This window comes from Hippoglossus hippoglossus, chromosome 6 (genome assembly GCF_009819705.1).
Source record: "Hippoglossus hippoglossus isolate fHipHip1 chromosome 6, fHipHip1.pri, whole genome shotgun sequence".
Lineage (NCBI taxonomy): Eukaryota > Metazoa > Chordata > Actinopteri > Pleuronectiformes > Pleuronectidae > Hippoglossus > Hippoglossus hippoglossus.
The window spans coordinates 16,901,829-16,924,423 of NC_047156.1; the positions used below are offsets into that span (position 1 = coordinate 16,901,829).

At 40.4% G+C, this 22,595-nt stretch overlaps 1 protein-coding gene across 8 annotated transcripts in view; it reads left to right on the forward strand.

Moving 5' to 3' along the window:
- Positions 1–22,595, forward strand: part of LOC117762867 (pleckstrin homology domain-containing family A member 5-like) — a 90,956-nt gene that overhangs the window by 47,390 nt on the left and 20,971 nt on the right. For 7 of the 8 annotated variants that reach the window (XM_034587546.1, XM_034587547.1, XM_034587549.1 and 4 more), the window contains exons 4-10: positions 1,815–1,898; positions 10,823–10,943; positions 11,126–11,230; positions 14,179–14,251; positions 17,887–17,987; positions 20,016–20,131; positions 22,004–22,510. In XM_034587546.1, the coding sequence (XP_034443437.1) occupies positions 1,815–1,898; positions 10,823–10,943; positions 11,126–11,230; positions 14,179–14,251; positions 17,887–17,987; positions 20,016–20,131; positions 22,004–22,510 (1,107 nt within the window). Of the gene's footprint in view, positions 1–1,814; positions 1,899–10,822; positions 10,944–11,125; positions 11,231–14,178; positions 14,252–17,886; positions 17,988–18,719; positions 19,319–19,961; positions 20,132–22,003; positions 22,511–22,595 lie in introns of those variants that run through there. The other variant, XM_034587553.1, reaches the window with a different exon arrangement.

Sequence of the window (22,595 nt, forward strand, 5' to 3'; positions counted from 1 at the left end):
TTTCCTTTATGTCTCCTCTGAAGCTGTCAATATACTTGATTATGTTTCCGTTAATATACTCTTTTACTGCTACTGAGCTTCCCATTGTTGTAACTCGCGTATAGTATAATAAAATAGCCAATGATTTTCTATCTCTGAATCATTGGTTATAACATAAGATGTTGATGACCTGGATCTTCATGTTACATTAATTAATCAGTCTAGTCATTATTCCAAGGATGCTGTAATAGAAAAAAGTTGATTTAGGGTTTACTAGTAAACATTAAAGAGCAGTGAAGCTTATCCTTCTTTCTGGAAAGTTTACTGAGCCCTCTGCCACCAGGGCCGTCACATCACACACAGCACTGACCGGGCTCCACTGCATTTGAAACTGCTCTTGCTGTAAAGGCTCTAGTAAATGGGTTCCTCCTCTCCAAAGTCCACATGGTTTGTGTCCTCACATGGAAATCATGTAAGGGTGGAAGTGGTGTGTTGTAATTTTGTGATAGGATGGGTGGGTGGCATCTTCTATTCCTCTGTCGTTAGCTGGTGAGTTTAGAATGGCATGACATCCTTATTTAGGTTTTGGTCATGACTGGTGAAGCTGTTTGGCAAACGCCAATGTACTCTAAGTCTAAATCGATCTAATGCTTTTTTCCCCTTTTTGTATATTGTTGTAAAAAGCTTAAGTTGTCAGGTGTTTTGCTGCAAACCTTTTGCAACACTTCCGGTTTCAAAGTAAAAGCACTCAAGTGTTTTTGTTGACTGAATCCATTCATTTGTTGTGACAAGGTTTTTATTTTTGAAATATTTGCAGTAGTGTAAGATGCCTGTTTTCATACCGTAGAGTCATGGCACTTAGTTTAGGACACCGGCCTACTTTTATTTTAGAAAACGCAGTAATCATTCTAGAAATCTCACGTAGCTCTGCTGCAGCATACCTGTGATGCAGCCCCCACACATTGCACACGCAGCCGGTACTGCCCTGGCATCATGTATTATCTTTTACTTTTCTTTTTTGTCCCCTATCGCCATACTTTGTTTTTTATTATGTACTCAAGCTTTTTTTTACAAGCTCTATTTGTTTTTGTATGGACTTTGGTATTGCTTGTTGAATGCTTGTTTTGGTGTTCAATTATTCTCCAAATCCACTGTTTGGTTCCCCTATTTTACACTGCTGACTCAAAGTGTTTTGTAGGTCTGCAATATAAGGGTTGTTGTCTATCTCTAGCTTATTAAAATAGACCTCACCTTTACCCTAGGTTTGAACACTCAATCATGATTGGACCAAAACATTAACGTGACACATACAGCTATAGGTGTAACTTTCAATCTTGCAGCACAGACACATTTTTTATTGATGCGATTCCCCTTTTAGACGTCCATATATTGGACAGCTCGTCAGCTTTTTGCAGGGCCAACTTACAGAGACAGCCATCCATACTCACATTCACACCTACAGTCAATTTAGATTCTCCAGTTATCCTAACCACAATCTGCATGTCTCTGGACTGTGGGAGAATCCCAGAGAACCCAAAGAAAACCCATGTAGATACGGGGAGATCCTGCAAACTCCACACAGAAAGACCTCGGCCAAATCTAGAGTTGGACAAACTCGATGTGAGTCAACAATGCTAAATGCTGCACCATCGTGCTGCCCTCATTTCATGCAGCTTACAAATAATATTTGCACACTGTGTATCTGTCTACCTGGCCAATACAAAGTGACCTCAGCTGGTCTCAACCCTTTGAAAACGTAGGTGTTCAGGGCATCACAGCATATCCACATTGATCACTAATTTTTGCTTTTTTCCTCCCTATCCTTTTCTCAACAGTCACAATGAGCGGAAGGTGACCTGTAAGCATCCTGTCTCAGGCTTACCCTCACAAGACAACTGCATCTTTGTCATCAACGAACAGTAAGTCTCTTGTTTATGCTTTCAGAATGCCACTGGGTAGCATTTTTGAACACTATTGTATGTTGATGCTGAAACTCGTTTCACAACTACGTTTCACAACATAGGGCTGGGCGATATGACTTCAAATCAATATCAAAATTATTTCAGCTACCTATCTTCTTGGCAAAAGCCTTAAAATCAAGGGCTAACTTACTCAATTCAAAAGGTTTTCATGGCATAATTGGGCTGCTGTTTTCGGTCAGTGCCAAGGCAGGGTTAATAACCTTAATGCTAATGGCCAACAGTTAAAAGCCATCGTATCATGTATACATCAGCTTGTGGGAATACCATGATTCACAATTCCCTCGTTGTGACCTGGTCAAGAGGTCACAGCCTTTTCATTTGTCATAAGTACGAGATAAAGTCCAACAATGTCATGTCCATGTGATCATCTGCTGTGCTCTCAGCGTAACACTCATCACATGTCTGCCCACATGACAAGATTGTTGAGAGGTCATCTTGAACTTTCACTTCAAGGGGAACTACTCTGAATCTAAATGTGGTCAGTGTGTGTTTTCCTCAGAAATGACTAGTACTCCTAGTCCAGTTAATGGTGCTTTGTCTAGAGTCTTGCAGAATGTCCAACAGAGAAAAATATGGTGGATACTGTTGTGTAATTTTGTCCGTCTTTGCAGATTCCGCTTGAAATTAACTTCTCTGTCCCAATCGGTAAACATACTAAATATACATGCACTAGACTGTTTGCATCACAGACTGCACCCTGACATTAACCTCAACTCTTATCTCCCTTCCCCCTAGCCTAAGCTAGTTGTGCAACACTCCCTTTCTCACTTCCCTTAGAATCCTGTGTAAAAAAACAGATTTGCCACAATGCCATACTAATGCGCTGAAGTCGTGTCATCACAACTGGTGTCAATTATTTTATTGAGCAACAAATGCTAATTGGGAAATGTTCTGCCTCAAGATGTGAAATTTCATTCCCATGTGGGAAACTGTTACCAGAGTCCAATAAATAATGGAGGATGAATTCCCTAATGACCCATCACAGGCACCAGTTTCAGCTTTTGTCAATATGTAGATCAAAAATCTGAAATCCTGGTTTTACTGAAATACACAGATTTTCCAAATATCTCAATATTTTCATGACCTGCATTTGGTTAAGCAGAGACTGAATAAGAGCGTGTTGTGCCAGAACTGTCACCCTGCACTCTCTTGACACATTCCTCTACACACTGTGTTACTCTCACATCTCTGCTGCTTTTCACCCTGAGTGGAAAAACATACCAGCGAAGATGGTATCTCATTTAGAAATTGGTGTTTTATCGTTTTAAGATAAGATGCTAAACGAATGAATAAATAAAGGCAAACAGCAAGGAGATGAACCTAAAACCGGATTCATTGTTGTTTTTAAGTTCAGTACAGCTCATTCCATCCAACTGTTAGCTGCGTTTTAGCAAAAGTAATAAGGAGGAAAATCTTTACGTTGGATGAGTAATAAAAGGCAAAGACAGATTTAAGCTGCCAGAGGGATTAAGAAGCCAGGCTAGAAATCACTGACTAATCTTCTCTGCACTTTAAGTAAATACAAAATACAAAACTTCAGCTTCAATTTGGTGTTTTAATTCCAAGTACCTAGTATATAATTGAGTAAAACATTTGAAGAAGATCCTTTCAACCCACCTCAAGATGTATAATAAATATAAAACATTTATAAATACAGCCAAAAGGGAAACTTAAGATGGAGTTGACCTGGATTTGTTTTGGGTTAACAGATTAGAGAAAGCAGAAAAATTCTACTCTCAGACTGTGCTTTTATCCCATTATAGATAAAAAGAGACAATGTCTTTCTTGATGTGAAAAATCTCTTTAAACATCCATGAAGTCAGTTGTCACTGTGGTTGTACTGCACAGTGTCGGGGAAAGTCGGCAATGATCAGGACAGACACTCAATCATCTGCTCCGTAGGAAGAACTCTCTCTCAGGCTTTCAATGTTATGCAAATAAAGCATAACTCCTTTGACCTGGAATACAACCAGAAAAGGTTGTTGCCCTTATTACAGTTATTGTAGCCTCTATTTCAAGGTTCAGTGTCAGTCAAGTTTTATGCAGTTTGTACTGACGAGTTTGACAAATACACGTCAGCAACTCCCAGTAGCGAACTCCACTGTGTTGCTGTTGAGGGACCAGTTTGAGCTATGACTCGTACATTAGCCTCTCCTAATCCGCTTTAACATTGTTTATAGGTAAAACAATGTCGACATTACAAAGACAGCAGTCACTCATACTTACCCTCTCAGTTATGCCGGGAGGTGCACGTTCCTGCTCCAGTCATGGGTCAGGCACATTCTTGACACGTGACTTCACCTACCTCACCTCAGAGAATGTCAGCCTCAGCAATCTTCCAGGACTACTGTACATGTCTGAGCATATTTGTAGTGGTGCACATGATCTTTTGCACGGGAATGTTTGTGTAGAAGTGGCATATGAAACACATTTAGCAAACAGCATTGCAGGATGATTCATAAGCCAATATGGGCTGGTTTCTACAAGTATAATCCAAATTACAAACACAATAGTTGTGTCTCAATTCAGGGGCTGCATCCTTTGGAGGATGCAGTCTTTGTGAATTTGTGAAGACTGCGAAGGCTGAACCAAAATTAGACCATCTGGTCTTTAGAGGTTTTCTGTAATCACCGTCAACAGCTCACACCATCCTTATTGCTGTTGCCTAACAACAAGAAATGGAGAAAGTTTTAATGTGGTTTGGTTTTTTAACATGTTAACCGTTAGCTGTTCAGTTGAGTTAAAGTGTGATACTCAAGCATTGTACGTCTCGTCGCTAGTTGGCATCCTTACCTCTTTGAAAAACGGTTCATCACTAAAGAGCAATGAATCCTGGGATAGGTTGGGCCGAGATGGATCCACCCATTGGAGGCTTTGTTTCGCTGGGAAGGAAGGATTCATTTGTTGCATTTGAAGGAGCCTTCAGATTTCTGTTGTGACGAAATCAGTCTCCAAATACAGCTTCCGAAGTATACAGTCCCTGCATTGAGACACAGCTAATGTTAAAATTGTTCAGGCTGACATACAGAAGAGTTCAAAGTCAAAGTCTTATTTAATAACCAATTTTACTTGCTTGAATTAATCAGTCAGGTCTTCTTTGTGAACTCCTTATAGGTGTTAAGTATAGAACATTTTTCCGGTGAAGGAAATCAGCATACCACTCCATACCATCATTCTACAATAATATTGGACAAGAAAACAAAATTGAGTTGGTAAAATGCACTGAAAACATGTTTGCAGTTGACATAGCCTTGTGCAAGTAACTGAATTTGACCTTTTTCAGACTGTTTCGACTTCAGCACATAATAACACACAATAACACTTATTCTGAGCTCGTCATCAAAACCCCTCATTTGTTGAAAGATTCAAACCTTTATTCCCAACACATGTCTCTGTCTCTTTCTTTAGTGTGAATTGTGGAAAATTGTGTCTCCCAGCATTAAGCAGGTAATACACCACGAGGTGCAAATGGATAACTGTGTGTTCTCCACATTCTTTTATTATTTTAATTTAAATTATTTTAACATGTCTGTCTGTTAATAATCCTTGTTGTTGCACACTAACAACAGACTGTGAGTAGTTTGAATGGTGTTTTGCCAGTTGACCTGTTATGCATTTGCATTCCAAAGTCTGGTCAGGGTGAACATTACTGTCTGAACCTGTCTGCTATGATCACTTCAGGCCTCATAAACAACGCAGGCAGATCTTTACAAACCAAGGCCAAGCTGTACATCCTCGATTAGAGCTGAGCTGTCGAACAGATATTTTTGCGTCACTACCATTCAGCTCACTTTGTTGGCAGTTTATTTATTTCCCAGAATAGTTGGTTGTCAGGTCGTATCGAAAGGTTTCTTTATAATAGGCCAAAAGCATCGGAAAATGTGATCATTGCACACTTTCTGATACACAACTCCGTTAAGTGTTAATTTTTTCTTGACAACAATGAATGTGTGAACACCCCTTCATACAAAATGGTAAATGGACTGTATTTATGTAATGCTTCCAGTCTTATCGACCACTCAAAGCGCAAGTATTCGCACTCATCCATTCACACACTCATGTGTAAACTTGAAGGGCAATTTTGGGTTCAAGGAAACCTCTGAATGGAGGAGCCTGCAGGGATTGACCCACCGACCTTCTGGTCAGTGGCCGACCCTCTCTACCTCCAGAGCCACAGTCGCCACATTCTGTGTCCCTACTGGATGTAAAGTCTACATTTACTGTACAGTTTTCACTATGTTGCTTTGCTATGTTAGAGCTGGGTGATATGACCAAAACAATCTGTATCATCAACATTTTGCTTACTCGCCTTAATATAAATAAATATTATAATATAAACACTTTTCTATGTGAAGTAAATTCAGAAACGGTAAATTCTGTCCTCCATTGGGGCCAAAGGACGACTATAAGTCTGCATAATATGACCTAACGAATTATGTTCAGTTTTGAAAAGAAAAAAAGCTTTAGCATTAGCTTGCCATGCTGCCTGATGTTGAATGATAATTCATTTCCAGATGAGAATAAGTCACTTTCAGAATGACTGCACTGTTACAGAACAAAGACACATAAATGCAGGTATGACTGCAATAAATATCAGTATCTGCGTGAACCTGCGATGGTGCACAAGGTGTACTGCTTGCCTTATTCTACTCATCTTTTTTCATTTAAAAAATAATGGTCAGGTTCACCACCAAACAAAAGTCTTTAAAGCACGTATTTTCTTTAGAAATGCTGTGTGGTCATTTTTAAAACGCACCCTCAGCCGCTCAGCTCAGTGTTTGCTTAGAATGGCAACACACAGACCCAGTGCACTCACACAGACGCACAAAATCCATGACGGTGATGTGACACTAATACACATGGGGTGGTCTTCCTATTGGGAATTGCTGAAAGGGCTTTGTTTTGTGGCATTTCCCACAAGAGAAGATGAGATCAATTTGGTTATTCGCATATATTTCTCAAACTTTCTCATTTATTGTTTTATTTAACATGGAACACACACATAATTTCATGTAGCTGTACCACAGATGATATGGTAGCATATAAAGTAAGTGTAGCCTATGCTGAACTTAAAAGTTAATGAATGGTGTTAACTATTTAGATGGGGTTATATTGTAAAGGCATGATTAAACAGTCATATTGTTTGTTTGTGGTGATCCATCCAGCAGTTTTTGCATAATTCTGCTTACAAACAAAGCAACCAACCAACAAACAGACAGGGGTAGAATCACGTCATTGGCGGAGGAACAGGAAAGTGAATGTGAATTGTTAGAGTAAGTGTAGTTATCTGGACATGCAGCTCAGCCACAGGGTTTCTTTTCAGGTTGATGAAACATTTGTTAAAAATAGAAATCGCAGTTACCCTTATATTTTATTATTTACACATATGAACATAGCAAAATGTTGCCACGGTGGCTTTGCAAATACATACAGTATAGTAGCTTTTTTTTCTTCTTCTTAAGTTGACCATGTTTGGCTCTTTTAGGTTTCCAGTTGAGATTTGTATTCACTTCGCTGTTCACATAGAGCTGTGGTAAATTACTCTGTACAATACAATATCCACTGCTGATGGGTGACAAGCACCATCTTAAACAAGACAACTGTAATTGAAAGCAGACAAACACTGAAAACAGCATGTTGTGGATATGAACATATGTCATCCATGTTGTGTCCCATGCTAACATGTTAGTGGAAGCCAGCCAGAGCAAAGTCTCATGTCAAAGTATAAATGTGAAGCAGTTGGTGGTCTCCATTGCGTGTGTGCATTGTGTTTGACATAAAGGGTTGAGAAATAAATACTGGAGAGGCCCAGATAGGGAAACCAACCATGAAAGCCTTGTCTACACGACTGCAGATCTTTTTTTTTTTAACGGATATTTTCCCCTTGCTTTTAAAAAAATTCTCCGTCCTCACAACTTTTGTTTTAAAAAATATCTCAGTCTAGACAAAAAGATGCTCTAACAAGCATGCCGGGCCAGTGGGTGGGCGATAAAGTCCAGATCAACAATCCGTTGATATGCTGACACTGGTATATAGCACCCATTGTTTCTGGTGCATGCTCATTAAACAAAGCAGCAGTGGGCATACACCACGGAAGCTGTGACATTATCGTTTCTCAAAGGCTCTGTTTTACTCATACACACAAATGCACATAAAATGAAATCAGCTTGTTCGTAAAAATTAGTTTTTATGCTTAAAATGCTGTTTGCGTGTGGATTAGAGGCCCAAAGGCAGAGGGAAAGTTTGTTTTGCAAAATATCCGCATTAGTCTGGTGAGGGCATGAATTATCAGTATGTCAATGTTTTAAAATTACTTGTTTTAGCACTGGATGTATTTTTTCAATAGAGTTTCCCACAATTGAAGCAAGCCCACATTATCCAAGTATTTGTAAAGTTTTGTGCTTTTAGCCATTATGTGTCAAGCTGGACATTTACAAGAGTGGGCAGAAACGTTAGTACAAGATCTCACTGGGATGCTTTGGTATACTCTAACATTATTATTTGGTTTTCAAACAAAAATATAATTTCAGAATATATCACAAAAATCATTGTTGTTCATCATTTGTTTAGCTTATTTTAATCACTCCAAACACAGTAGATGTACTGTAAGTATATTTTTACTGCATAGTTTCTTCTGTTCTCGTTGTTCTTTATCTCCTGGTTGTCATTGGGCAGTGATTTCGCTAAGGCAGCTAATCTGACACACTGGCTACTTTTCAATTTCACAGCATGCAGATTGATTATCAGGCCCAAACTAATTATCAACAAGGAGCCAACACACACACAATCACACTGGAGCTCAGAGGCTGGAAATGGTTTATCAGCTAAATAGAGCATCAAAAGGAGCAGTTTATCTGTTAAACCAAAGTGAGTCCATTTTCTCCACCGCTCCCCACCTTTGTTTTGATGACAAGTCCACACACCATTGATTACGGTTCACTTAGGATTTCTCCCGTCACTGGAAGTGCTGAAAGTCTCTGGAGCTCATTTCCTGGAGCCAGCTCATTAGATAGAGAAGAAGTCAAATCTCAGCGGCTGCTCATCACTCTGCACAATAAGCTATTTTAGACTAACAAGTTGAAAATTGTGCACACTTCAACTCAAGAGAGCATTAGTCACCCACTTCCCTGATAGTGTCCATGGGAATGTGTCACCTCTACACAGAACCCCAATTATGTATTCCGGCAATCTAAGGCAACCAATTAACTTTAATGATAAAAGAAATACTATTCCTTGTATAAGTTCTGTGGGAAGTTACATAATAATAAGATTATGCTGCTTTTTGCAACCTAGTGTCAATCTCTGAGTCCATCGGCAATCATCTGAAGAAGAATTAGCCTCTGGGGGCAACGGCCATTATTTTGGGGGTTCTATTGTCGACAGAGGATATCCAGACCTAGACTCCATCTTCCATTTGCTGTACAATGTTTACAGTTGAAAATTTCTCCACACAAAAACATGAAAAGCGATACTTTCTGTAGTTGTTTTAGGTCTAGACAAAGTGTTGGCTATCTCTATGAATAGCCATCTGTTAATGTATATAAATTAGAAAGCAAATAGCTGATGCCTTTTGGCCAAATGTTCCGCCTCTTTTGCTCTGCACGTGGACTGTTGAGGGCACGGTCACCGATATGCAAAGCGAATAACGCGAGTCAGAGTTCACCAAAGTTAAACTCCACGTGAAGCCAGGCTGTGGATTTGCTGCGCCACAGGAAGGGAAGGTTTGATTCACCCCCTCGCTCGCACATTTGCATATTTGTGACTGGTTCTTTACCTGCAGACAACTAAAGCCTGCTCAAATTTGATTAATCAAACTAGAAACTAGGAGGCTTTAACTTTCAAAATCTTGTCACTACAGATTCTATATTTTCACATACGGAATCTTTTTTTTAGAGATTAACTGAGTCTTGACCTATAACAAACTATGTAACGTTAGCTCTAAATACAGGCAAAACAAATACAGATTGTGGTTGTCAGTGTTTTGTCTTTTCATGTTTCTAAATGGTCCGCAGGTCGTTTCAGTTCTGCTCCAGTGCTGCATGTACAGAACATCCTGTGTGTGTTGCCTGATCCCTTGTGATCCCTTCTTGTGTTTGTGCACCTTCACTATAAAAGCATGGAGTTTTTTTTTATCGATGTTAACAGTCTTGTCCTTGTGTCTGACAGATGATAGACTGAAAGACTGTAGGTTATATCTATATAACCTACAGTCTTTCATATAACGGAATGGTACCGTTTCATCTGAAGCCTTTCAATGTTGGGATATTAATTGATTTAGCAGGGTAGAGTTTGCAGCAAGAGTTTGCAGTTTCTGTCCCTATTCAGTGACCTGAAACCATTTTATCTGAGAGATCACACTTTTTTTCACTGCTGCAGTATTTCTGCTCCACTCTGGTTTCCCTGTCTTGTTCCCTCTAGACCACAATGTAGTTCCCTTCCTAAAGAATGTAGGACATATCCGTGGGCCAGGAACAACAAGGTGTTCTATCCTATCTCGTATTTTGAACTAGCTACACTTTTCCACATTTGCTTTAAAGAAATCTTTATAGACATCATGGCCTGATTCACTGCTGTAATTGCCATATTCCAATATTTTGGACAGACACTGCAGTGCATTAAAAGACGATAGAGGAATGGAAATGTATCTATGGTGACATGGTGGGAGTAATTGGCTTGATCCATAGTTCTGGGTTGAGATCTTATTATAATAGGTTGAACTTTAGAGGAGAGAGAAACCAGAGAATAAAGGCTGCTTCCTCCTATTCTCCTCCTCTTATTGGGATCATGAATTTAAATCGGTTGTCTATATCTCTTATAACTTTCCTATGTGCTCACTGCATACTTTGTTCTTTTTATTTCAGACCTGCCTCTACAGTGCCAGCGAATGAGAAGAAGGAACGAGCACTAAACATCATGAGTGAGGCCTCCAACTACACAGGTGGCTCGGACTATGCTGCTAACCCCAGTAGCCCAGCAGGAAGAGTACATAACACACATTATTACCATTGGATTGTCAAGCATGTCTTTTAAGTTTGGGATATAATGGAAACCCAACTTGAATTCATTTTAATTCCTTTCTGAAAGTTTGAGAAAAGTTTAGGAAAAAGTAGTTTTTTGTGGATTGAGCTCACTTTGCTGGTTAATCATTCATGCTCTTTTTCTAGCCCTCAAGGCCTTCCAAAAAGATTCATAACTTCGGGAAGAGATCCAACTCTATCAGGAGGAATCCCGGTGCCCCTGTAATGAAGAAAAACTGGCTTTATAAACAGGTAAGCAAGAACATATGACACCAAGTTTAACTTTATATTTATTCCAATAAATCACCCAATAAAGTGTTGAGAGGCAGAATGTGTAAATGAGTTTGTGTTCAAGCCATTCTTGTGACATGGCTCTGTGGATTGCCATGAAATCTCATCCAGACCATAAATTTCATGTAAAGATGAATTCTACTATCTTTGTTGATTCCCTTCCTGTATTTTGTGTATTATCACGTTAGCACGTTATCATATCGCTGTAAATTGTGTCCACTTTAAATGATTAAAATACATAAATAGATTAATCTCAAAGAGAAAATATGTTTTGTACAAAATTTTGCCTCTATCTAAAAACAATCCAGTATCAGTTAGGCTGTAGTTAGCACTGTCAGAGTGAGCTTATTAGTATGCTGAGGTTAGCATTTAGCTCTACTTGGTTCTGTGCCTCAGTAAAGTCTCACAAAGATGCTAGCATGACTGTGCAGTCATGTTAGAATGAAGCTATGCAATCCATTACACATAGCAACGTATGGCAGAACAACAACAATATTAACAATAATAATAATTCATATTGAACTTTAATTGACAATTGACGGCAAAGTGATTTGATATTGATGTTTAGATGTTAGTAACATTAGTTTATTTTATTTGTTTTGTTCATTTTTAATAAATATATTTGTAATAATGCAACTGATGATTAGAAATGAGGATATTTTAGAAAGTTTCTGTATTTAGCATAGTTAGGGAACATGAAATCATCTTATTAATGCAGACTTTATTTTTTTTATACAGTTTTCCTTCCTCTTACACAAAGAACAAGGCTTATGTTCTTCCTCCTTCTGTAACTTTTGCAGAAGCAGTCTTACTCTGAGCACAAAGGAAGCTTCTTTTTGAAGTCTCACAGGATCTGAACATTTCTTTTGTCCAGTGTTTCTGCTCAGCCAGTCAACCAGCGCGGCCACTGTTTAAATACCAATCCCTCATCGCAGCTCCCTGGTTACTTACAGCAGAGTGAAGAGGGGGGGTGCTTGAGGCGACTCTCAGCCAGACAGGGCTCTCTCTCGTGCTTCCTATAAGTGGGGGACTCATTTAGTTTTGATTGCAGCCTCCCGGCACAGTTTTGTGAACACATGATGGCCTCCTTTGGTACAGCTGCCAGCTGCTGTTTCTTTGGGGACCTCAATCGGGGTGACGTAGAGCAAACTAAAGACTCACAAATCTGCTACCCTGAATAAAAGCTGGATTTGCACTTTTATTTTCCAGCCACATTGAAACCTGGAAGCTATTGAAGTCCTTGGTGGAGGAAACGCTACAGCCTTTCACTTGATCCTTTGGGAGAACAAAGTGATTGATGTGATTGGCAAAAGCCTTGTTTTTTCTCTCCCGCTGAACAGAGGAATACCTAACAGAACCTTTGATTTCTGAAGTTTATTCATCAACACATTGTAAACCCTGTGGTTGGGACCTTGATTGTACAGAGGGAGGTTGGCAAAAGAACGGATGCTAGGAAATTTGAATCTAATGTTAAATTTGAGATATGGCTCCATACTGCACAGCATCTGGTATTGTGAATTATTTTTGGTTCTAATGTGTTAAACATGCTGGTTCGCAGAACTGAATTTCCATTTAGAGTAAACTGCAGTCCACATGCCATTTGACCATAATGACAGAGTAGTTGAGGTCCCTCCCCCCTGCTTTTGTCCCAGGGTGGGATCCACGATCAAGGACTCAAGTTTTCCAATAAAGCAAATGGAGGGTTAATACCCTTTTCCTCACCCTTCATCCGTTTCATGCAGCAGCCTGAAAACCCTCTTGATCACGGCGTAGCAATACTGAAGAACAACTTAAGCACAGGATTTATTTATTTTTGGCCACTAAGCAACATGCTTTGAAAGGGAAAGCTGGTTATTGATTGAGAATACAGAAGAGCACTCTTTCATTATTGTTTTGCATCATATTAGAAAAACTAAAATGTTTCACCCTGAGCCAAATAAATGTCCCTAACTCCATTACACGAATTAGTAAAATTGATAAAAATTACAAAGTGAATGAATTCAACATTGACTCCATGAATGTAACTTATTTACACACAACATTTTAAATTACCAAAAAGTCCAAGGAGGTGTTTTATACCACAATATACAGGCACATAAAGACAAAACAAGGAAAAGGATACCAGGTGTTTTAGTGACGTGTCAGATGGAAGCATAAGATAAGGGACATTTTCTGTCTCACAGCAGCAAAGAGGACAGTCCAAACAGACACCAGTTAATGCAATACATGAGTAAACATGCAACATAAACGCAAGGAAATTTAGAAAAGATATGATAGAAGTGATTATTCAGTGTAATATTCAGTGTAAACAGAATATACACAGTGTTTGTTGAGTATATACAGTGTAACAGATTGCACATCAGCCATTCAATTACACTGATAGGAATGAGTATTGCACTGTTAAATTTAAATAAACCTGGGTTTGGCCCAGAATTGTTTTGTGTGGTCCACTGGGAGCAGAGCTGGTTGTACAGTTCAACAGCAGCAGGAAGGAACAACCTGCGATACATTAACAACGCTCCTTCATTGACGGTCTATCTATCAGAGATGACAGCTCTCATTCTCCTCTGTCCCATCACCTCCACTGGGTCAGAGGCATGTCCCTGAGCCGAGCTGGCCCTCCTAATGAGTCTGTCTAGTTTCTTTCCTGCCAGCATTCTTGGATTCATAGCAACTTGTCAACAGATTATTTAGCATATTGCAGACTTTTAAATTTAAATCAAAATGTAATTGAATACTTTTGGAAGCACAACATCATTCATCGAGTGATATGTAGCCTAATGGTTAATTACTTGGAATGAATTCAATGAGGCAACCATACCAAACTCTTTTTCTTTGTCATTTTAAAATATAACCACCTCCACTAGCAGGTGGAGTAACTGTATTCTGTTCCTCTGCTCTCTTTGCAGGATAGTACAGGGATGAAGCTGTGGAAGAAAAGGTGGTTTGTGCTGTCGGACCTGTGCCTCTTCTACTACAGAGGTGAGTCCTGTCCACGTGGCTGACGGCACGTTTCATTTGTATGGACCTGCTAACAACAGTGATAGGTTTGGATTAGTAGGTCACTGAGCTTGTGACCTTCAGAGCACCACAAGCCGTGTTCTTGGCGATTGCAAGTCTCTGTGGTGAGCCGCCTGTCAGGACCAACTGAACAGACATATTAATTGAAAGGGCTCTACTGTCGTCCGACTTGATATTTAAGGGATAATTTTTTCCCCAAAGGAAAGCCAGGGTTTTACACAAGGCTTAGATGCTGCCATAAGCATAGCAGGAAATTGGATTTCACATGTCCAGTTTCCAGAGATGATGCTCTTTTTTTTTTTTTTACACTTTTTGCATACTTATGTAATCCTTGGATTCAGATACTGTACATCAAACAAAATAGATCCTGCTAATATTTACTTATTTATTTAAATCCTCTAATTCCACGTTAAAGAGACATACTGTATCATTAGTTGCTCTTTTTGAACATCTTATACATGTAATTTAGTAAAGACAACCAATATTTAAGTTTAGTAAAGACAACCCATGTCTTCCACTGGTGTGTGTGCACGGTGGTGCAGTGGTTTGCACTGTCGTCTTACAGCAAAAACGATTTGGGGTTTGAACCTGAACATTTCTTGGTGGGGTTTGCATATTATCCAAATGTGTGCGTGGTTTTTTTTCTGTGCAGTTGAGTGCTTCCTGAGACGTCTCATTTACCCAGTTGTGAAGTTGTTCCGATCTTGGTGTGTTATGTGCATTGAAGTCGGAATGTGGAAAAACATGGGTTCTGTAACAAAATGTGTTGTAGTTATGTGTTTAGGCCGTTTAACAACACCTTGACATCTCATTCCAATATTTGCTGTTATGTCCCGTCTAGTAAGAGGTGTGGTCATCAATAGCTTATGCATGTTAATCATTAAAACGTCTGTTTTGGCTAAATGGTTTGGTGATAGCCGCTTGTTAGGATAGACCTACAGTTTGCATGTGATATTTGATGGGTTCACTTTCAAAGCTCCTGCTGAAAGCTGATTGTAAAATTATGTTAATTGCTTTCCGCAACTTTCCAACATGTTGTTCTGACTTGAGGAGACATTCACGTGAAATGTACAAGTCGGAAGCAAATCTCTCAAATATTGTTAATCCATTACAACCTCGGGTACGGCTTCCTCCCACACTCCAAAGACCTGCAGCTTACAGGTCAACCCGAGACTCTAAATTGCCCGTAGTCATAAATGTGAGCTAAAATGGTTTTTGTCTATGTCAGCCCTGTGATGGACTGGCGACCTGTCCAGGGTGTACACAGATTCTCACTCCGTCCGCTGGGATTGGCTCCAGCTCCCCCACGGCCCTCAGAGGAGAAGCAGAATAGCTAATGAATGGATGGAACTGATATTTCCTGTAATTAAATGTTTTACTTTGATTGAAGTGGAAACTTAATGTTTTATTTATATGACCACTGCCACTGTCCACATCAGGTTTTTTCTCATGTGGGACCTCTAGTCCAGTTAAAAGCAGTTTTTCCATTTAATTATTAAAGTCTGGCTGTCCTTATAAATCTTCCTCTTTGCTACTGTTGCCCAGCAGGAATATATTTGCAAGCTTTAGATGGGATCTTTTTTATAAGCTGCCCCCTGACGGGGCATTTCAGCATTTCATATCAAATATTGACACAGCTGTGTCCGAGAGCCTTGTGCCTGAGAGCTTTCCTATTTGAAAAAAGTGAATACTGTGAATGACTGGGGCTGTTAGGTAACTGTAGAATAGGTGTACTGTTGCTGTAGCTACAGAGAAAGTCTTGCGTGCCCCCCTGCGCACATCATGTGGATACAGTCGTCATTTCTGCTGATCAGGATGACATCCAGTCTGTGTTGTTTCCGGCGTCTGCCAGTCCTGTCGCCTTCTTTCCGCCCACTGACTGACAAAAGCCACAGACGACAGCGGACGGGCTGATGTTAGGAAATTGTATCCATCAGCAGGGAGTGGGCAGAGGGGTCATGAACTGAGCTGCCCCGTAACTAAACACAGCAGCTATCTGTTGTCGTGATCAGAGCATTGTGGTGCACTCAGGATCTTCCACCATGTTAGCTTGTGTGCAGAGACTTTTCTGCAGAAGCCGCTGTGTTTATGTGTGTTTTTATAGAGAGAAGCAGAGACACAGAGTCTTGATGAATAAATAAATGTGCAGCCAGTGGGCTCAGGTTCACCTGATGCTGGTGATCAATTTATCTTCCCTTATAACTTCATTAGTTGATGCATGGCTCGAACATGGCTTCAGGGCAAACAGATCTACGAATAAACTAGCAGAGGCCGACCAGAGTTCAGCTAACGTTCAGAAATATTACTCACTGTTCATATTGAGCCTGTAGAGAATGATTGGAGCCTTGTTTTTGAAACACTTTTTGATCTTATCTGTTGAAATCCTCATCATGTCTTGAAAGCATCAATATGTTAAGTTGACTGGAAAAAAAAAGAAAAGAAGCTGGTGTCTGTGGCCTTCGCCGGACTGTAATAAACATGACCAATTTCATTTGGTCCAAATGAAATGATTCGCTGGTGTCACTCACCGACCTGCCTGCCTGCTCTCACCCTGCCCTTGGTCTCGCTGCACATAACCCGAGGCTTTACAAACCGTAGAGGCATACACCTCTGAAGCAGAGATGATAGTCTCAGGTTAGTGAGCGAGTCACGGAAAAAGGTCACCTTGCAGCAGACGACGGGAAGGTCGATGGGAGGGGGCGGGATGTATCTTTGCAAATTGTAGCCTGGCTATCTTTTCCAGGCTTACCAACCCTAGCTGTAAGACTTTAAAACCTCTTCTACATCAGAATGAGCAGAAATTCACAGGTTTTCCAAACGTGGGTAAACCTGCTTAATAAGGCGATTTACTTCCTTCGCATCACCTGTCAAGAAGTTTGCCTTCCTGTTTTTTCCCCGTCATATTCAACGTTACGAACGCACCAACAACTGATGTGCTCTCTCACCTCACTTTCCTGCCAAATTCGTACGTTCACCCTGGTGTCAAGTTTTCCGATTGTAGCCGGCGCCAATTAATACCTGTGTCTACTGCAGAGTCGTTTGACCTGGGAGTTGATACTGATGTATCCATTCACATTGTAGACAAAAGCCACATGTATCTGGGTGTTGGTGGGTCTTTTGACCAGTGGAAAAGGGGCTAAACATAACGCATCCAGCCAACACTCACACACAAACATGCACACATGCCAAAGTGCCTGCCTGTTATATTATGTTTTCCTGCTCTGTTTAGCGTAAGCAGTGCAGATTGCTTATATCAAATTGATAGGTCAAGCAATTCTCTGCTTAAAACTCTGGTCTCAGTCTAATCCCTCCTGTGGCGAGTGCTCCATTGTCAATGTGGAGCCCTGTCTGCTAAATTAATGAGGATTAGAGAAGCGAGCTACAGAGGACATCGAATCAATGCTCATCTTTCCTGCTGATTGGACTCCATCCCCTTCACTCATTTGCCCAACACTCCAATCTTTGCGTTTTCTCACTGTGGACATGGTTCTCAATTTTTTGACTGTTCAACACTAGAGTTTAGTGTAGTGTCATCAACAAAAATAAAAACACAGAATGGTTCCTAATTCAATGTGTTGATTTGTTTTAATCTGCAGATGAAAAGGAGGAGGGGATACTGGGCAGCATCCTCCTGCCGAGCTTTTATATATCTATGCTGTCTGTGGATGATCACATCCACAGAAAATATGCCTTCAAGGTCAGTGCATGGTTCCAGTCCTGTCAAACTCTGTAATACTCCACATTTTGTTTTATATTTATAGTACATGTAGAGCCTAGAAAGGTGAAGCATGGCTTTAGTTTTTAGAAAACTGAAAGGTCAATCAAATGAAATGATAAGAGCTTATGAGGTTAGAAAGATGATTTGACTGTGGTGGTCGCACTGTATATTTTCACAATGTTTTCTTACTTTTCTTTAGTTTCTTGTTTGAAAATATATTTGAAACATGAATTGCTCAATTTAACTTAACCTTATTATCTGTCAAAACCAGAACATAACTTAAATGTTCCTTTTGATGAGGCTCACCAGTTAAAATATGTATGCATATATGTATTTAAAACCGGTTAGGTACTCAGTATAGTGCATTTCTCCACTAAGGCCCAACAGTCCCATTTTGAAACTACGTTTACAATCACTAGATCTGCACCTAACTCAATGAAAATGTTGGATCTGCCTGTTTATCCATATCCAATCGAAAATGTATTGGGTTTTTCCTTGGTTCATGCCCCACCCCTCCACAAATCTCATGGAAATCAGTGGTGCAGTTTTTGAGTAATCCTGCTGACACACAAACAAACGAAAATGAAAACATGACCTACTAGGGGGAGGTAATGAACTATTTTTGTAGATGTTTTCTGAGCCAGTGGGACTTTATAGCATTGACCTGATGGCAGCAACTAGAAGTATTGCTAGACAGCATGAGAGGGTTTTTTCTAGATCTGCTGTGAGGCTTAGAAAGCAAATAAGTCATATTCGACTACTATTGCACTACAATACTCAGTTGCCTCAGAAAACCCAAGGTCCAGGGCGACAGGCATATTTTCTGGGATCTCAGTGGCTTGTAGAGTATTTGACTGTGGATCCCTCGTAAACCCTGAGAGACAACAGAGTTGTCCTGCCAAGTGCAGCCAAAAACCAGACGCCCAGAAGTCTGCTCATGGTCTCTCAAACCACACAACCCACTCTTTCCAGCTTTGACTCAGGCCGAAGGAGAGTCGAGGTAGAACAGGGCCCAAACTCTCTAAGTTCACAGCGATGTAACTGAGTATTTTTCATTCTTAACTTTCCCTGTCTCTTGTTCCTGTCCTCAAAAGGCCCCATGTCATTAGAAGGTCTCATTATTCTGTCATAACTGGAGCGATGACATTACTTTTATTGTTTTCAGACATTTGTAAACAGGATATTGAGGTTGTTGCACTAAACATTCTGTTTTTCTCTTTCTGTCTTTGCCTTAAACAATAAATTGCTTTGTACGCTGTGAGGGAAGAGCAACAATGGAACAATGTGTCTGCCATACAACCGACTGCATGGTAAGTCCTACAGTACTGCGGCAGATTTACTGCCCTAATCTAATGGTATGCATGAAACTCAGGTGACACACAGTTTGATTTATGAGTATAGTGCAGATGACCACAGCCAGGAGCATTTCACTAACCAGATTTTTTTCCACTGTTATTTGTGAAGAAATATGACCCGAAACCGACGTCATTATTTTCTCAATCTCGCAGCCCATCAGCTGTCGTCTGACAACAAATCTGGGGCTTTCTGTGTAGACAGCAGATTTCCAAGTTTCTCCTCACAAAACACAAAGAGAGATACTTTTTGGAGGTGTTCTAGGTCCACAGCAAATGAATGTAGATGAATTAAAAAGTCTATAGCCGATGCATTTTGATCAATGTGCTTTGCCTCCTTTGATCGCCACATGTACTGTGCATGCGACCAAACCCTGCTCAAACATGATTGGTCAAACAAGAAATTTAAACCAGAAAGCTTCTGTTCTCAAAATCGTGTCCCTTGCCTACAGATTCTGCATCTTCACATACAGAATCGGTTTATAGAGATTTTATTTTTCCCACAAAGTGTCTCAACAGCTCTACATTATTCTTATTTAACCTACATTTACCAGTCAAAGTTAAAGTTGACTTGATTTTTTTTTTGTCTTCTCTCTTTCAGGTTACATTTTCTGTCACTGTTCCTCTCCCCGGTCCCGTCTATTTGTCACAACAGGCAACACATCCCAACATGAGGACATACTATTTTTGCACAGACACAGCCAAGGAAATGGAGTCTTGGATGCAAGTAATGACGGATGCTGCACTTGTGCATTCAGAGCCGGTCATAAGGTTAGTAACTGTGTCACTAGTACAGTATAGGCATTTGTAGAGACAGGCAGATTGGGAGATTACAATGGGATGTTTCGCTGAGAAAAAGGTTTTTTGAGTTCTCAAAACAAGCACTAAAGACTTCCTTGGTTTATTTCTTCATCCTGATTTTCTTTTTTAGCATTTGTTCTGCAAAACAAGTGCTTTTAAATCCCCCTGTTAAGCCTTTTAAGTTCTCTGGAATCAATTCAACGCCCACTTTTGGCATTTCTGGTCTGTGGCTTTGCTGAAGAAGCTGTGGCTTTTCTTTCATATCATGTAACTATTTTTACTACGTTAGTGTAACATACATAAGAATGCCATGTGTATGGTAGACATGCGTGTGACACATGGTGCATGTGTTTTGTTGTGAACAGCTGCACCGGCGGATCGGGATCACTGCCTCATCAGGATTGGGTTATTTCCTTTCCTTTTTTAAAACAGTGTTAAGTGTCTGTCATTTGGCAGCGTGCCGGTCTAATGCCCTCTTTTTACATGGCCGAGCAGAGGCGTAATGGTAAAGTGCTCTGTAATTACACAGAGCGGCAGTGCCTGAAATCCACTAAATAGCATTGTTTGATGTGATGCTGTTTCAGGACTATTTATGGTAACGGCATTGTTATATATATATATATATATATATATATATATATATATATATATATATATATATATATATATATATATATATATATATATATATATATATATATATTTGTTTTGCATCTTGTAGTCTCTGCACTATTACCACATATTTTAAGCTGGTGAGTAGTTATTGGGGTTTTTCCTTTCTTTATTAAAAAAGAGTGCTTCAGTTTACACTTGAAAAGTTTGCTCTAAGATTTCTCTGCTGCTTTTTTAGATTCTTTCTTTTGCTGTTCAGTCTTTTTTCTTCTGTGCTTGGATTCTTTTGTTCACATCTGAGTGTGAGTGCAGGGTTTTGAGTGAAAGTACAAAATGGTATGTGTGCATGTTTATGTGCAAAATCTGAATGTGAACTCAATAAGTCTTCCTTTCAAACTGAAACACCACCTTCTTGAATAAATAGAGGGGAAAAAGTCAGTTACATTAACCTAAAACCTAATTCTTCTCGGACTTAAAGGGTTAAGTCTTTCTAAAATCAAAAGTATGAGTTTGAGACTCTCATAGGGTTAAATGTGTTTCTCTACTGGGCTGGTGGAGCCACAGAAGGCTGCAGAAGTCATTATGTGAATAGTGTGGCTATTTAAAAAGAGGATACAAGTGGAAACTGTGAAGGAATGCCTTTCCCGCTGCCCTCTTATTGCTAACCCAGTGAGCCGTGCTGCTGAGGGGGAATTTGAAGAACTTTGAAGTTGTGACCTTGAGTCCTTCTGATGCCAAGGAGTCATGGTGTCTATTACCACTTGAGACCTCCCTAATGACAACAGAGTTGTAGGTGGGTCTTCTAGAGAGGAGGTAGAGGAGAGCTGCAAATGGATTACTGGGGCCAGAGCACCACCTCTGAGACGTGCCCACAGAGGCAGTGTTTTATTGGGGGATATCCGATTTCCTTTTACACGCTCGACCTCCCCTGGCAGCTGGAAGAGACATTGTGCACCACCAACCTTTTTCCGTGGCACTTTTATTTTAATTTCAGATCATTGTACGGGTTTAAAAAGGTAGGGCCTTAAGTCTGCACAGTATGTTTTACCCATACTCAATATCGTGTCTCTAACTGGGGATGTGGCACAAGAATATCCCAGCTGCCAATTTTTATCTAATATGGTTATCATCCTCCCATCACTGCCAAGGCAATCTCATCTTGCTTTTGGATCTCACTGCGTTTGAGATTATTCCTCTCACCGTACTCACTTTCTCTTTTGTCTTTTACAGGTTGGACAGACTAAAAGTGGAGCAGTGCGGCCCTCAAGAGATCAACCACGTGGCCAACCACAGGCCACCGCTCACACAGCCCGAAATCCAGAACAACGAACGCAACCGAGAGGTCGACCTCGAGTGCACTTTGTCAGTCACCCCAGACGCGGCAGAAGAAGAGAGGAAGCAGCGAGATGCGGAGCGCTACGGCTTCCATAAGGAGGGGGCGGAGCGCGAGCGTCCCCTCACCAAGATCAACAGCATCAAACTGCAGCCCGCCCAGGCAGCGGCTATCAAAGCCAACATTGCCTCGCCACAGACCCCAACGGAGATGGATGGGCCCCATCAAAGCCCGCAGGTTAACGGATCTGGTGAGCAGTTTCCAGCTGATGGAACCAGAGTCCCTCCTCAGCGGAGTCCCAACTATGAGCCGGACCGCAACCTGAGTCGTACCAGCTCTATGCAGCAGCTGGAGCAGTGGGTTCGCACACAAAGGGTGCGCAGCCAGGACGACGACACCAGGAGGTTGGTTTGATTATGTGGCAAAATTAAATATTACTGTTTCAGTTATTTCATTGTGTGACCTCATTAATATGTGTGTCAGGAAAGG